Here is a 17,721-nt window from a genome sequence, read left to right as displayed (position 1 = left end):
ACCCCCGTGTCTGCCAGCTGACATGAGGGCACTCGCGTGAGCAGCGGCCAGTCTTTACCAGACTCGCTGGCTGGCATCCTGCCCTCCCTTGGTAGGCTTGCTGGCAGGGAGCAAGAGGGATGATTGAGAGTCACCACCTGTAATTAGCAGAGTTTGAAATTTGGCATGGAAGTAATTTGGTCAGCCATACCAGTGCTATTGCTGGGCAGCACTTGAGCTGTCAGTTACTTATTTTTAAAAGCAGATAGACTCCCAGGAGAAGAACAAGAGATACATCTATGTTACTGTAGGCAAAAAAAAATTACGTAATTTTTTCCTGAAGCTTGCATGCAAAGTGTCTGTTAAATTTGCTTATTTTGTTATATTGTTCTGTGTTGTCACTTCACAATTAGCATAGAAAGGTTGTAAATCACCAAATGTGCATTTTGTTTGTCCCCATTCTTCTTAATTTTAGAGACCATCCGTGGAATGCGAGTTCATAATAACAGTTCCATCTATCTAACTGAGTAAATGTATCTCCTGCGGATTAGCAATAGCTGTTTTACAGTGCTTGTTTTTTCATGACCTAATTGGTAGTTTATCCCCATGTCTGTCTGCTTTCCTGCTGAAATTGTGCTGTATTCTGTAGGCGGCTTGAAGTAAAACCAGAGAAAGGTACTGGAGGCGGAAAATATAATTTGCAAAGTGGGAAAGAGAGGACAGTATTGAGATATCATTGAAATGCTGTATTTGTTAAGGAGTGTGAAAAAGTAATTTCTTGGTAGGTCAATATTATGCACAATTTTGATTTATTTTTCTGGCACTTTTGCAGTGTTTCTTATCACTTCTCAGTCCATTCAAAACTGTTACTACTACCTTAGTAAAATATAGCAACTTTACAACTTTAACCTTACAAAACTATAGCAACTTACAATACAGACCTTATGTTTCTAGGAAATGCGGTTTTGTATGGAATCGCAGATAACTGGGTGTTTTATGAAAAAAAAAAAAAATCACGATTTGCCTTATATTTTTTGATGCCCTTTTCACATGTAGATATCAGAACACAAAATTTATCTTAAAATTAAAGGGCTTTAATTAATAAACTTTCTTCTAACTTCTCTCTGTCCTGTAGTGTCACACATGCATATAATCCCTGCATCAGGAAATGATTCTGTAACAACAGAGAGTCCTGTTCTTCATAGTCATGGGATGTAAAAGAGAGTATGTATTAACTGAACTGAGAAGACTTAGGCATATATTGTCAGGACAGATGAGTCTGCCAGTTTTTAAACTTAAATTGCAAACTTTGAGTAGTTATCAAGACAAATTCTAGCAGCTCTGCTGGTCATCTTCTGGCATGGAGTACTTCTTTCAACCACGTCCATTTGGGGGGAAAACGCATCTGGTTTTCTTTCTTTATACTTAGCCTTGGTAGTTCTCTTACTTTCTGTTCTTCTTATGTTTGTTTTCCCTGACCTTCAATATGAAGACTTAAATTTATTTTTAAAATATGTCTTTTTAAAGAAATAGCACCTGCTAGATATTTCAGGTGAACTCTTCACTGGCATCCCAGTTACCAAACATATTTGCATTGTAAATCTAGAATTCTTGCCCTGATGTACAAGGCATCTGGAACAATCCATGGCAAGAAACTGTTTTGTTTCTTGTTATAAATGATGTTGAATAGTACTTATTTGGGGGGGCGGGTCCTCATCCCCCATCATTCAAGCTTTAACTGAAACACGAAGTTACTAGCCCTATGGCTGCATGACTAGCCTTCTTTCTGTATTGGGGCTTTATGATGATATTTATAGTGGTATTTATATCTCTCTAGAGGGCTTTATAATAAGACATGCCTTTCTTACCTGAGTACCTGCCATGAAAAATCCAGAGTGGTAGTGAAACCTTCAATACATTTGATAAGATTGGTTAGGCTTAGTGGTTCTCCCTTTCCAGACAGCTTGGAATATAGCATGTTGCTTGGGTAGCTTTTTATATTTTATCATGAAACTTAGGGATAGAAGACATCATTAGACCATTTAGTATAATGGGCTTATTTCAGACCCTTACAGGCAAAAATCAGTGAAAAATACTGATTCTCATGACTTGTCTTGTATGGCTTGTACCAGTGATGCACTTTACCTTTTAGCATCTTGTTATGCAAGTTACAGTATTGATCAGAAAACCTTGAGATACCTTCTGTTCTTCATGGTTTTCTTTATATAAAGCATTTCTTCAGCCCTTAATTTCTATGGATTTTCTGTACTCTATTTAGTTTTCCAATGTAGCTGTAAGTATTGAACCCTGGGTTTGTATATAGTGTTCTAGCGTTTGTCATCTTCTGATTATAAAAATCATGTTTCTTCTATTACTGTTCTGTTTACAGAATCACAAGTTCCCTTAGTTCCCATTGCTCTGATAGCTCATTTCAGATTGCTTGTCCACCATAACTGCAAGCTCTTACATGAAAGGTTCCTTGCGCACAGTCACTCCTAAGTGCAGATACGGCCTAAGGTCCTTAACCATGTAATGCTCAAAAATACTTTTGATTTGATTGGTTCCAGACTACCAGCCAGTCCATATTCCTACTTCTTCCTGTACTTCTCTTTTCACTACAAACCATTTTGACCAAATTTATTTAATCTAGCACTATACTGAAGGTAACTTTACGCTTACTTCCAAATAATTGACAAATACCTTGGATAATTGTGTTTAGTATTAATCCCTGCCAAAATGCAGTGTTCACATTCCTGCTCAGTAATGATTTGCTGACAGGCAGGTTCAGAGAAAATTAATTCATATAATGCATGCTTTTTTGGTCGGTGTGGGTGTGAATGTTCTGATCACTTAATTGTTACCTCTGAAGCCTAATTATGGCAAACTAAGTATCATCTGTTTCACTGATTGTTTTGGCAGGCCTGCTGAAAGGATTTTGAACCTGCAAGCTCGTGTGCTTTTTCCAATTGTTTCAACTAGGCTATATGATGCCTCTCCCTACGAAACTTGCTTCAGATTTTAAGGAAAATATTCCACTAACATACAGTGTTATGAGGCTCATCTGAAAGAGGCATGCGTGTTTCATTACATGTTTGTTGGAAGGCAAATTAGCTCTCAAATATTGGAGGTTTATTTCTAACCCTTTCGTGTTATGGAGATGAGAAATTTGGGGGCAATAGGAAGTTTTGGGAAGGTTAGATACTCAGAGAAACAGATGAAAGACATCAAACTCTACAGCTTGTGAGAAGTTTTTTTGTAGTTGAGAATATATTCTTCACTGAGCATGTTTTTTAGTCAGTTTGCTCAAAAATAAACTAGCCTCTAGGTCTCAGTACAGCAGATGTACTTATCTGTCTCTGACTTGCGATGCATTCGTATAAACCTATTGATTTTATTATGAGTACAGAAATGTATATGTTTTAAACATATGAATGTTTGCCCCATATTTGCATTAACATTGAATATAGTTTGCTCCATTTTTTCAATAGACTGTCAAAACCTAAGTACAATTTTTCCCAGACTTTTAGGTTTAATGTATTCTATCTGGTGGTGGTGTACATGCAAGTGAATTTTTCTCTGTCATGTTTTAAACAAATTTTAATGCTGTAAATGCTTTTATTGTCTTTCATAGTTATGTAGGTAAGTGAACAATGTTGAAAGAAAGGGAGATCTCAGTGCAGTATCTTACTGACTTGGCAAAAAGGTGATTGCTGTCTACCTCTGCATGTGGTCATATTTCTTGCTTATCAACGCATGAGATACCAGTCAGTCTGTCCCTTTTCTTTGTGTGATTTTTTTCAAGGCATCACTGTCTCTTTTGACCATGTTTTCTGTGAAGTCTCTGAATTCTTGTTTATGCTTAAAGCTTAGAAGCCTTGCAGAGAGAAGGAGCTCCAGCTTGATGTGTCATATTTTCTTTGCAGTACTTGTTTTTGTTTTCTTTTGCTTCTTTAAATATGAAGCAGTCATTTTTTTCTGTGAAAAATTCTCTGAATTCTTTACGTTTACATCAACTGCTAGGTAAAAGCACTATGTACTTTTCAGAAAACTTTAAAATATGGACCTCTGATATTTATTATGGAAAAAGCACCACTGTTTTATTACATGGCACTCGATCCAAAACGCTAGCTGATCCCTTATCTTCTCAAAATGACAGCTGATATATCTTAAAGCAAATAACCACTAGCCAGATACTATTAATTCTGCCACTGATAAACTTAATTTATTAACAAGGTGGAAGGACTAACAAGGAAGGTCAAAGTATCTGATTAGGTGCAAGTAATTCATCAAACTTCAAAACCCAGATCATGGCACCATGAACTAGTAAAACGTATAGCCAGTACTGGAATAGTGTTGGAGGCCTTTAGAAACAAAGTACTGTACTTTAAGAGAGTTAGCTAATTGTTATCTGTTAAAGTCTAGGGATCCCAGTGATAGGTATGTTTATATGCTGTTCAAACATAGGGGACAAATTATATCTCATTTTTAACTCTTAATTTGTTAAATACACAATCAAATTTAGTCTTCTGGTAAAGAACTTGATAGTTCTGAAGGTGGAAAATACTCATCTCATAGAAAATTAGTATCCATGCAATATGAATTCAGCAAATGATAAAATTTCTTCTGCTACAGAAGGACTAGAACTCTGTAGAAGTCTTAAGTCATGTAAAATACTGATCATTTTACATTGGAGTGGTAGATACCAGTTTCCATAGTGCTTATGGTCTTGGATTATCCATTTACTTTCTGCTGTTGTGTTTTTGTTTTTAATCTATTTAATAAACTAGAAAAGTTACTACACTGTAACTTGGCAATTACAATATGTAATGTTCCCAGAAAATAGTAGTGAGAGTAAGTTACTCATTTATCCTCTTGAGCTTGAAGTTAGGCGCTGGTTTCACCAGGACTGTTTCCACTGCATTTAGCTGTATGAGCATCAGTAACTCTGGTCATAGTTAAGGTCCACTGGATATTGGTGCCCGCATAGGGCATAGTGGTCTGATTGGGTCTCCAGTGGACACTGAGTAGGCTGTCACAAAACTGGGAGGAGCCTCTGAAGTATTTTTCTGTGTGTTTTTCCTGCATTTCAGTTAGGTTTATACAGAACAATATTAGAACAATATTTGAGACTGGAGGAGAAAAATGCATTTTAAAAGCCTGTTCTGTTATAGTGGATGGCCAGATAGTCTAAAGCCAGCACCATTAGAAGATGACACTAAGTATTAAGGGAACACTTGGGTTTCAAAACTGAGTCACAGCTGCAGTTGTCGCTACTGTCAGCACCATCGAACACATCCTTGCTTTAGGTTGTGGTGGTGGTGGCAGCACTGGCTTCCTGGCTGTCTGTCAAGCCTTAGCAGATGTAGGATTCAGCTGTCTAGACATCATCTACTATTTGGAAAACCTGATCCTTATTCTCTTCAGGGGAAAGCACCATGTCAGGTCGGAACTGTCTTTTGGGCTGCCAGTCGAATTGCTGATAATTAAAAGATAACATGAAAGAGAGAGGTTTTCTTCCTAGGTATCTGCTGTGGACTTCTGTTGTTTGGGTGAAATAATTTCAGTGATCTGTTTTGCTTTCTCCTTCACCTGAAAGAACAACAGTGCTTGGCTGACTTAAGGCTTTGTAGTGTACATCATTACTTCTGAACATAACTTCTGAACTTCCCCTATCTAAAATGCTTTATGATGTTACCATTAAACCACTGTTATGTGCTTTCCTATTCTAAAAAGTAGTTTGCAAAAATTCTGGGGTGAAACTGGGTTCTCAATAGGTTATTGGGAGCCCTATGTCAAGGGTGCTGTGACTTCAACTCTTTTTTTTTTTTTTTTTTTTCTTCAATATGACAGCCATTCTGGTATGTAAGGGATATGCTGAACTCCTTCATCTTTTTCTATATGCACAGGAGACAGTAGAGAGAAGGGGTTTTTTTAATCCTGGTTGAGTGCTTGTTTGAGGTTGTACAGCCATCTTCTCTAGGTGGGATCTCTCATTCCTTTGATAGTCAGCAAACAGCCAGGTATGTTATCTATGTTAGGTCTTCCTCTCACTTAACTGCCTGAAGAAAGCCTAGATACCTCATTTTGATATGGTACCTCATTTGATACCACATTTTAAAGTGGGGTGCAGTGTCTTCTGAAAATACTCTTACAGAATTGCTCCTAAAACTACAGGAAGAGCCTAGATGACCTATTTGCAGGCTAGGCTTTTCATTTTTAAATGTTAGATGCATTCAGGCTTTAATTATTTCCATATTTGTAGAAGGAAAATTAGTAAACAGTAGCTGATGGGGTGCAAGATACAGGGAAATCCAGCTGTCTTGGTATGTCTCTACTGTTAAGTAATTTCAAGTGAACACACTCACTGTGCTTGATTATTTTGCAGGATTGAAATACAGTAGTGGAAATTGTCATTTAAGGTAACTTCTAGAATATTTTTGCCAGTGTATGTGTTTGCAGTAAATAGCTGGTGAAGCCATTGTTACTTGTCCTTGCAGATCTTAACTCTGACTCCAGAAGCTATTATGTATGCCAACTTTGGACAAAAATGAGATAATGGTTAATATGTGTGATTTGATTATAAAAATTAATTTTTGAAATGGACAAAAAGAATTTTGCACCACTATTGTCTTTAATAACATCTGAACAATGAGAGAAATGCTGATTAACGCTTTTGGGCTTTCTTTTAGTTTTGTTTTTTGGGAGTATATGTAATTTCAATACATTTACTATGCATACCTATAGAAGGTTGCTAAAAAAATTCCAAATACAAGCTTTTACTTAATATTTCATTTACTGAGAGTAATTTGGCAGTTACAAGCAAAGTCAGAGATTTTTCACAAAAGCAGGTCTCTGCACAATGTACATTTAAAAGTTTAAAAGATTATTAGTCATTCTGTTAACTTTCAGGATCTCTATGAATTTCTTGTTCTTCTTGGACTTGTGAAAGGTGCCACAAAACTGTTCATTCTCTATTTATTGTTTTCTTAAATATTCAGTTCCTAGGAGTTTGTCAAGTCTGTGGAGTCTTTTCACTGTGCTGTTTCTGCACATACTGTTAGGAAAAGGAATTCTGCATCAGAGTGTGTAGGGAACAGTCCTTCTGTCCTCTTTAGGAATTTTTTTTAAGAAGGTTTTCATGAAAAACAGACATTTCTCCTCCAATGCTCAGAAAAGTATCGGGGCATGGTTGCAAAGGCAGATAAGCTGAACTAATGGCCCACTGCTGCTGAGAAGTGTGGTTCTCTTTTTCCTTGCCCACCACCCTTAAACATCTTGGATTTTTTCTTTTCATTTGAGCGCAAAGGAGTAATTTTCTACTAGATTAGTGAATTGAATTAGCTTGCTAAGTGAGTAGATGACTGTTGAAGCACAAATAGAAGAGAGAGGCCCACATAAGCACACAGTGGAGAGTAGAAAAGTGGAGGCAGAGTATTACTTTCCTCTTTTGGCTGCAGCCAGCCATTGATCAGCTCTTTCGGTTTAGTAGCATCCTTAGGAGCATCCAGTTATTGAGAGTACTGCATATTTTTAAAACAATGAGGAAAAACCAAGAGAGTCCCACTTGGCATACCTGAGGTTTCTGGATGCTTTCCAAGTGTTCAAGTTTCTTTTTCTGATCCTCATCCTCTTGTCTTTCCTAAAGTTCTAGCAATTTTCAATTAATCTTAAATCTTTTGAGATCATCTTATATAGCAGATATGTTTTCAGTTGCTGGGGTTTAGGTGGTGATGGTTGTTGTTGTTGTCCCTCCCTCCTGTCCCCTAAGTTTGCTGCTCCCATTTAATACCATTTGAAGGCCAGAGAGCACAGAAAACAGTGATCAGTTTGAGAAATTAGGGCCAACATTTAAATCTTCCTGAATGTATAAGTGCTATAACAGAGCTATTTGTAGTTACAGAAATCTGAGGACAGACAAACTATCTATTGACTCAGAAGCTTTTACTCAGCACAGCTGACCATAAAGTAATACAAAACTGTGTAAAACTCACCTTTCTGCCTTTGCCAGTTTCTTTGAAGCCAGCTGGACTTTTGAAATTTTTTAACAGCTCCTTATGCTTTTGCCTGTACTAATCTTAATTGCCAGGTGGTGTAGCAGTGACCAGAGCTAACTGTGATTTTGAGGGACTCCTCATTTGGCCCTTTAAGGCAAAGTTCAGAGGTGTTAAGTGGGTGCATTGCTGTTTATTTTCATAAAAATAAAATTATTATGCAAAACTCTGAATTCTCTTTTTAACAAAGAAATTAAAACCCCTTCCTCAGTAGAAATTTTAATCTGGCATTAAGAGTTGAGGGGCTAAGCCTGCTTCTGAATTATACTTCTCTGCAGTATTAGTAGCATTACTACTTCTTCTTTTTTGCTTTTGTATAGAGGAGAAGAAGCTTAAAGTCAAGAAACCAAAATCAGAATTCCCTGTATACACTGTTCTGGAGTCAAGTGCGTATATACCATTGTATGATCATGGAGCTTCAATTGAAGAGGTTGAGGAACAGATGGATGATTGGTTGGGAGGCAGGAACAGAACACAAAAAAAGAAGGTAAGTTCAAAATCTTTCATGTTGTTATATATTTTAAATGTTGATTCATTTGCCTGCCTCTTAAGAAAATGGAATATTGCATGTATACCACCACAATATTCATATAGCATTGAAGTGTAGAGAAGTATTAATAGTCAGGCAGAGACATAATGGAAAAGGTTATATCAATGTTCAATGTAATTTGTGTAATGATACTGGAAATGTTGTTCTAATAGGATGTGGTTGATTAAAATATATGAAAGCTCTCTATGGTTTCTAATATAAATACTATCCTTGTTCACTAAAAATTAATAGAACATAATGCTGTCAAGTTTTACGAGGCTTGGTTCTTTCTCTTAATTGCAGTTAATAACATTTTGCTTGCAAGAATAGATTCTTCTTTATTTTAAAAAAAAAAAGCAAAGGCAAAAGAAAGAAGAAACCTTTGTTTCTTAACATCCACGTGTAGTATCTTTTGATTATGGAACTGCTTATGCACCTTGTGCATTTCGTCTGACTTAAGGAAAAGTCCTAAGAATTCAACTTAGGCCTATTGTTAAGGCTCTTTCTACTTAGAGATAAGAGTTGTTAGTGGCAGTTAGTGTAATTATCTTCTGGTAAATTTTATTAAAACGTACTGGCTTGACAATGTATAGTTTTCATCTTAGAGATGAGATACACAGGTGACACAAGAAACGTTATAAATCGGTCTCCTGACTTGAAAATCTGCCTTGCTTGGAAGACTGAGATGAGAAGAATGTTGTGTTTGGAGTGGAGTTAGGGCAACACATTGACTTCAGTGTCAAAATAGTGGAAGAAATTCTTGCTGTCATTTGTTTGATTGCTCTGTACTGCAGATTTGCTTACGCCTTAGTTGTTTTCGAGCCTGTGAAAAATAGTCCCTTCCATTCTTAGCCAGACCTAAAATTTTTATGAAAACAATTTGAATTTTGCATAACCTGTTAATCATCTACCGCTATTTGATTCCTAAGCTTCACAACTTCCCAGTTGTCAGTTGTCTCTTGCCGTTACTTTTATCTTTCTGTATTATTTAGTACATCTGCATTATATTTACTTTTATTTTTCGGTAACAAATTCATTCTGCAAATGTGCTTAGCTTTTGACTTCTGTGTAAGGGATGGACACTCTGAATCCATAAACACTGGAGCATATTTTCACGCGCTTGGAGGAAGTAAGAACTCAGGTCCTTAATTCTATAGATGAGTTGCCTGGGAGTTAAAAGTACAGTCATTGCTTTGTTTACCTTAACTCAAGAAGTGCCTGTGGATGCATTCCTGTTAGTTGCATCTCTGTGAACCAGCTTTGTCTACCAGGCTGTGTGGGCAAATGATTAAAGGAGAAAAGATGTATGTTTGTTTACAGTAGATTGGGTTGGTTGTGTGCTTGGCTATCTGGATCCCTAAATTCACTTTCGCCTCTGATGGAAATTAAGTCTGTCTTTGGATTTCCATGAAAATGAAGGAATTGAATAAAAATGGGCCTATTCCATCTATAATTTTGCACCTCCTGCATAGAGTATATAGAAGTTGTGTCTGCAGAGACACTGCTAAGAGAACAAGTTGTAGGTGCATCCTTTCAGAAACAGGAGTCACAGAAACTAAAACATATCAAAGAACGGTTATTAAAAGATAAGTAACTTGTTTTTCTACACTTACACCTGGAGGGTCAGTATTGCATCTCATCCCTTTGATTCATGAGTTTATTTTTTGAATTATATTCTGTTACAAATGGGGTTAACATTTTAGGGACAAGCAGGCAATTTGCAGGGATACTGTCTGGATAAAGTGTTTGACCTGAACAAACTGTGATGAGGTGTGCTTCCTTTCCTTGACAGCTAATATGTTACCACAGTGCAACATTGACATTTAATACAGTAGTGGAGAGAAACAGATTCATAAACTGTACAAAGAAACGGAGAATATATGTTACTGGCTGTAGTAGCTTGTAGGAGCTATTTGTACGTCAATATGAGAAAGTCTGTGTCATAGATTTGTAATAAGATCACTGGGAAAATGTTTGTACCACAAGTGAATTGTTCTTAACTGTCATTCAATACATTTTCTATTTTAGAAAGATGTATTTTCACATCATAGATGTGAACTGGGACAGCATTCCTCTTCTACCTCCCTCTTCTGCTTCTTGCATGGACATGCAATAAAGCGGTGTGTAACATTCACCTCTCAGTTCCGCTTGTCTTAGGCAAAAGTTACTCTTTCGTAAATCATTTTGCCATCAGGCTTTTTCTTGGGATTGTCATGCTTCACTCATGAGAAAGCTTGTTAGCTTTTTTTTTTCTTTTCTTTCATGATAGCTCAGGGATGTGGACCGTGTACAGCCAACCAGGCTTGAGAGCAGTTATCTGTGTGGAAAGATCAAAGTAGCTTGATAAAGTAGTATGTTACTATGTCGTCCATCCAGAAATAAGGAAGTGGAGTTGCTGTCCCTGATGTTGGTATCCTGAGTGTAGATGTTTACAATTCATTTCATATTGTTCATGAACTGCTTTGCACTGTTGACATTTGTACTTTAGGAGGTCCCACTAATCCGTGGTCTAGTGTTTTGGAAGTGCTAGAGTGTCCAGTTTGATAAAAATATAGATTATATTGTTAGGTTGAAGTCAGTCCCTGTGATTGGGGTTTTTTTTTCTACTACATGATGATATTTGAATACTCTGGTCCCTTTCATTTTGGTAGGAGGTTTTGTTTTGGTTTTTTTGAACGCTGGTGTAATGGCTCATGGGCTACAGTCCTTATTAGTCTGTTTACTAACGTTTCTTCCAGCTGGGAAGAGTACATTTGCGCTCTTTGAAAGAGTGGATTTGGAAGTCTAAGGTTATGAATTTAGATGCATCAAAGCTGTATAAAAGAAAAATTCAGATTTTTATTGTTCCATCTGCAACAGGAATCTGGATATTTTTTCTTACAGATATTAATCTAGGAAGTAACGTTATCATAGACTAAATAGCTATGTAAAGTAGATTTGCCAACATGGAGAAGACAATGGCTTTCAGAAGTATCTGACTCGCCATTGTTTCATTAAGGTTACATACTCTACATTTTATTTGTAGAGCAAGTGTGTGGCTTTGGCACAGCGGAAAAATAAAACGACAATTTTCTTCATAAAATAAATATTACTAATTATTGATGATAACTGGAATTCTGTATTTTGTAAAGAAAAAAGGATATTTGTGTTTCTGTCAAGGGTTTGATGTGTTTAAATTTGGTGGTTTCAGAGGCTAGTGTCCTGGGTTTCAAAAAACAAACAAACAAACAAAAAAAAACCAAAAAAACTTTTGTTTGCTAGCCTAGAAAGATGTAAGTTTTTGCTGATCTTTTCAATATGTCTGGTAAGTCAGGAGGCGTAAGAATAAAGTGCAACTTGGAAGAAGTTAAGCTGTTGGATATTGTAAAATAATAGAAGAAGAAGATAAATGTTGATGTAAAGAAATTGGTCAAGAAGAATTGGGCAGAGAGGCTGGAATTAAGATTAATCATGATCTGGGAATAGCTTTGAAATAGAATCATAGAGTAGTTTGGGTTGGAAGGAACCTTTAAAGGTCATCTAGTCCAATACCCCTGCCATGAGCAGGGACATCTTCAACTAGATCAGATTGCTCAGAGGTCCAACCTGACCTTGAATGTTTCCAGGGATGGGGCATCTACCACCTCTCTAGGCAACCTGTTCCAGTGTTTCACCACCCTCGTGAAAAATTTCTTCCTTATATCTAGTCTAAATCTACCCTCTTGTAGTTTAAAACCATTACCCCTTGTCCTGTTGCAACAGGCTCTGCTACAAAGTTTGTCCCATCTTTCTTATAAGCCCCCTTTAGGTACTGGAAGCCTGCTTTAAGGTCTCCCTAGAGCCGCCTTTTCTCCAGGCTGAACAGCCCCAACTCTCTCAGCCTTTCCTCACAGGAGAGGTGTTCCATCCCTCTGATCACTTTTGTGGCCCTCCTCTGGACGCACCCCAACAGGTCCATGTCTTCCCTGTGCTGAGGGTTCCAGAGCTGGACACAGTGCTCAGGTGGGGTCTCACCAGAGCAGAATAGAGAATCACCTCCCTTGACCTCCTGGCCCTGCTTCTTTGATGCAGCCCAGGGTATGGTTGGCCTTCAAATAAAATTAATAATTTGCTTCGGTGTTTATTGAAGATGATCTTCAAAGTAAAGGTTAATGAAAATTGCTTGGAAGTGAGACCTACCATTTCTAATGGGGAGGTAAAGTTTTAATCTCAAATTCAGAAGACTTTGTAGGCTAGTCCTCACCCCAGAATTCATTTAAAGTATCATCCTTACTGAAGAGCAGACATTGTTCTTTTTAAGAAGGAAAAAAAAATATGCAACTGTCACCCTATTAAGTGATCTAACTGTCAGTTCAAAATGAAATAGCAGCAATGTAGAGGTACATGGAAAATAATATAAAATGCAATTTGGAGTACCAGTGTGTGTTTTGGATTGGTCTACTAATTTTAATTGATAGTTGCTTAGAAACATTTGGGTTTTTCATGTCTGGTGTCTGAATATGATATAGAACATGTTAATGTACTGTTGATTACTGTTTCCGTAGGGTTTAAGTATTGAAGTAGATAAGGAACAGGCTATAGAGAAAACCATTTCCTTCTTAGGCAAGGTAAAATGATCTACCAAGGAATGTAGAAAAAGGAGTGTTTTCTGATTTTTCATGAGGTTACATAGCTGGCTGAAAATGTGCTTATAGTGTAGTTATTCTTCTGTCTTAGTTTGAGAACACACTAAGTTTATGTCCCTAAGGGGCTTGTCTTGCTATGTTGTTACTCTTTACTTAAAACTGAATATTAAAAGAAAGTGAGCTATTTGGAGATATTCAGATAATATTCAGTATTACAGAACTGAGAGGTAATCTTTCTGCATTTCTCTGCAGCAGTGATCCATCCACCTTTAGGACTTTTTGTATAGTTTTGATCATTGGACTTTTCAGAAAGAAAGAAAAATTAACAGGAAGACTAGACCAGCAATAAAAAGAAATTTAGAAAATCATATTTATGAGGAAAGGTTAAATAGGTGGTGCTTTAGACCAGAAGAGGGAAGCAGTTGGGGAATAACTGGGTGCATGGTTTTTTCCAGTCCATTCTAGTCTGTTTTAGGTAAAATGATAATCATTTATCATTACTTACTACCTTTCATAAATTTGGAGAGAAAGAAATATTGAATTTAGTTTGCAGCCAGGATGTTTAAATTGAGATTTGGGAACACATGTAGGGGGAAATGCCTAACTAGAGCATGTTACCTAGACCATTTATGAAACCTTCCTTTGACCATCTATCCTGTTCTTAAACTCCATCTCTTGAAAATAGTGTGAGCAGAGTCAATTGTATTTGAGAGCATGGAAATGAAGTAATGAGACTCTTGAGGGTTTTTTTCTATATAGAAAATAATATACTTATCTAGCACTAAATTGCATATTCATATAGCAGTGTTTACACTATACATGCAAACTGCATGATTACGAAGCTGAGAGGAATTACTAAAAGCTCATTCTCATGCTGATAACAAAGCTCTTCAAAGCAAGTACTGAAAAAGTTTATTTCTAAAATTATTTTTGTTTGTATGAATGTTTTGTTTGAATATTTGTACTTCCAGATTAGATCTTCTTTCAGGTTGTTAAGAGGAGAGAAGTAGCTTTATTTATTTTGCTTGAGCTTCTGATTTTTTTTCTTTTCTTTTATCTGTCACCAAAAATTGACTGGAAAAAGTGTTCCGTGTATGCTTGCTAGGAATTAAGGGAAATCTAGAGGAAATGTTACCATGGGCTTCCTTCTAGGTTGCATTATTTTGTGGCCTGCATATGTTGTTAAGCCGCTATAGCATTACTTTGTAGCCATTTAACCCTTTACTGTTGAGCAACCTATTATGAGGAGCGGGAAGAAAAAAGAGCAACTTATTAGAGGACATGTTTTGTTATATCTGATCTTGTTCTGTCCTTTCTAGAAATATTCATGCAAGTATATATATTTACCATTTCTGGAACCATTCTATTGATGAATCATTGCCAAGTAATTTCTCTCCCAGTGGGATTTCTCTCATATTATTTGTTCTGGTTTGATTTTACATGATTTGTAACACACGTTGTTTTCATGAGAGTTCATATGTTTATGTGAATAATGTTGTTGTTGCATGAAAATCTTGGCCCTTGAGAAATCAATGGGAGATTTATCGTTGTCTTCAGTGGGAGCAGGATTATAATTCCTTTTGGTTTACAGATTCCTCATCTTCTCCCACTGGAATCTCCTCTTCATTCCATATCATTATTTGACTCATTCATCTCTGAAGATAGAGTTCCACGTTCTACCTCAATGAGGGGTGAATACTTTTGACCTTTTGATATTTGCTTGCTCTGTAAAGGGGAGATAAAGGTGGAGAAAGACAGTGCCTGATCCCTTCCAGCTGGACCAGATGTATGGATAGAAAATAATGTTTCTCATTATTTTCGTTTTTCATGTTATCCTGCAGCACTTCTTGGCATTTGGGTGTTTTTGATATTGTGGGAGCACCTGGCTTGATTTTACTAAAGCAGGACTAGTAAAAACTATTTCTGTGCACAGAGCTTGGGAGGCTTAGATAATGTGGATCTCCTGCATTTGCTACATTACTTTTTACTTTTAAATTAGGATTAATAAAAATACTGTGAAACTAAAGTATACGTAAGCATTGTTTTTATGCAATTTATTGGTAGATGCTGGAAACTGTAGCTACTATTTTTTTCCAATTGTTGAACTGTAGGCTGTGGTCATCTTGTACTGAACTCTTTTCTGGTTAAAATGCAGTTTGTGTTTTTATTTTTCTCAGCCTGGGCCATCAAAGCACTGTGTTTCATAGATAGGATATTGATAACCAAGTGAGCTTTTTAATCATGAACGTTTTATTTAAAAGTTGGCTGTGGAACAACAATATAAAATACCAAATGTAAATGTACCAAAGAGGTGTCTCTGCTTTATAACATTAAAAGACAAAATGCTATACAAATGCTAAATTATTATTTTGTTAGTTTAAAAAGTATAGTTTTGACAATTAAATCTTATTCATCTTATAATCTTGCACATTTTGTAATTGCCAGCTAGCCTGCCACCTGCTCTCTTCTGCCTTGAATCTTTCCACATCTGTGCTGCTTTGAAATCTGAGTATGCTTTTTCTTTAGTAGCAAATAACATGGTGCTTGTTCTAATCAGACGTCATATGACGGATTACCTGAATACAGTTTCCAGGCTTTTAAAAAATGTTAATTCCTTAAGCAAGCAGTTTGTATCTTAGCAGGATTAAGGTGCTGTGCAAACCAGATGTTTTAATAAATTGGTCTTTAAGGGGAAGGGTTATTCTAAAACTGAAACAGTGTGCTACCTGAGGTCATCTAGTTTTGAAATAACTTTAATTTTCTCTTTCTAAGCAGTGAAACAAATATGATATCTGAAAAGTGTGTCTGTATCCTAAATCTCTTTTATTCCTGGGATAGGTACAAGTAAGCAACTAGCAGTCTGAGGTTCTTCATGGTGTCCTGCTAGTGTGCCTCGACCCTGACCCAGAGGGATTGCTATAGGTCGAGAAAGTAAATCATTCTGTGTGCCCATTGAATTTAAGGCTCTATATTGAGACTGCCGGCAACCATACCTGTTAGTGTCAGTTATGAAGCTATTCACTAGGAGCTAGTCTAAGCTCATAATACATTTTAACCTGAGCTCCAAACTCTCATCAAATAGTGATGACTTGGAGTCACTATTGATCTGGGCCATATTGAATTTAGTAACCCTGAGGTGAAAATCTCAGTATTCTATTACCAAACTCTTCAGCAATGTAGTGTCACTGAAAAGACACTTCATTTAAAAAAAAAAAAAGGCAAAAGCACCCAAACCTCTGTATTAGGGTGGTACTGAAAGTGTTAAGTCAGAAGACTCCAGGCTTTCCTGTGGTTTATTATGCTTTGTGTCACTACAAATGTTATGGACTCAGCCTGACTAGAATATTACGTTTTGCATTTTAAAATAACTCTACAGTTTATGTCCAATAGGTAACTCCTACAGTTGTCATATTTACATTAGTTATTAGTATTAATGAAAAAGCTACTTTTTTCCTATATACATTTTAAAATAGGTGTTTAAGTCTACCTATATAACATACTAGGGCTCCTGCCTGAGGTCAGTGAACAGGTACAGAGCAATATATACATGTTTGTTTTGTGTGACAGAATGATATTGATAAAATATTGATGATAACAGTTGGGACAGTGTGGAGAAGGCACCCTTTTGTTACATACTGTGTTTGTGAAGTAGGGAACAGGACTTGATTTACCAAAACAGTACAGGCACCTTGATTATTCTAAAATGTTTGTGTAATTTTTTTGTCCCATACATATATATTAGTGATTCTATTCCTCCTTCTCTTCCTCTTTGCTAGTCACCAAGTCAGTCAGCCTAATGAACAAAAGAAAAGTAGAAAACCTTTGAATTTTTCAAGTATAATACTTAACAGCCAATGTTTTTGTTGGTTTTATGGCTAATCTTTTTGTTTCTTTATGTGGCTGTTGAACTAGAGCAGCCTATTTCTAGAAAATTAGTGTATTTAGCATATTTCTAGCCAATTGGTGTATTTTTTTATTTTGTTTAGAAACAATACGTATAGGTACTCTGAATCATCTTTCCTTAAATGCAGACAATTACCTTCTTTTCAGTCTTCTGTCTTAAATATTTAAGCCTCTGTGGACTTAACTTTGGACCTGAATAGCTTTAAGGAGAGAAGAAATGTGACTTTTAAAAAAATACTATTTTTAATTATTGAGTTTTCCTTGGAGAGGATGACCCACATCTTTAAATCTAGAGTAAGACCTCTCTGCTTTTGAGCTGTGAATATCAAATCATTAGGGTCAGAAATCTGATTTCATCTGCAGTGTTAAACATGCAATGGTTTTAATCCTCAGCTTTTCTTAAGGAAGAATAAAGTTATAGGATGATGATGATATATTCTTCGACTAGCATCTCAAGTTGGTGTTTTCAGTGTTATGGCAGATATACATCAAAGAACAAATTGTATTTGTAAATAAAAAGTGAAGAAAATAAATTCTCCTAGCAATGGATTCAGAGAAGATAGTTGTTATGACTGGGACAAATGCCAGAAGTAGTAAGCATTGAACCAAGAGTTATGGAGTTTTGCCTAAAATAGGTCAGGAATATAAAAAGACT

At 36.4% G+C, this 17,721-nt stretch overlaps 1 protein-coding gene across 1 annotated transcript in view; it reads left to right on the top strand.

Annotated features, from left to right (window-relative positions):
• The window catches only part of DNAJC1 (DnaJ heat shock protein family (Hsp40) member C1), a 114,436-nt gene that overhangs the window by 62,265 nt on the left and 34,450 nt on the right, over positions 1-17,721 (top strand). Inside the window, exon 8 of the mRNA XM_069776758.1 lies at positions 8,351-8,517. Coding sequence (XP_069632859.1) covers positions 8,351-8,517 — 167 coding nt within the window. The remainder of the gene's footprint in view (positions 1-8,350; positions 8,518-17,721) is intronic.

Source organism: Haliaeetus albicilla, chromosome 2 (genome assembly GCF_947461875.1).
Source record: "Haliaeetus albicilla chromosome 2, bHalAlb1.1, whole genome shotgun sequence".
Lineage (NCBI taxonomy): Eukaryota > Metazoa > Chordata > Aves > Accipitriformes > Accipitridae > Haliaeetus > Haliaeetus albicilla.
Note: the sequence above shows the minus strand (reverse complement) of the source record. Positions and strands in the feature narration are given on the sequence as shown.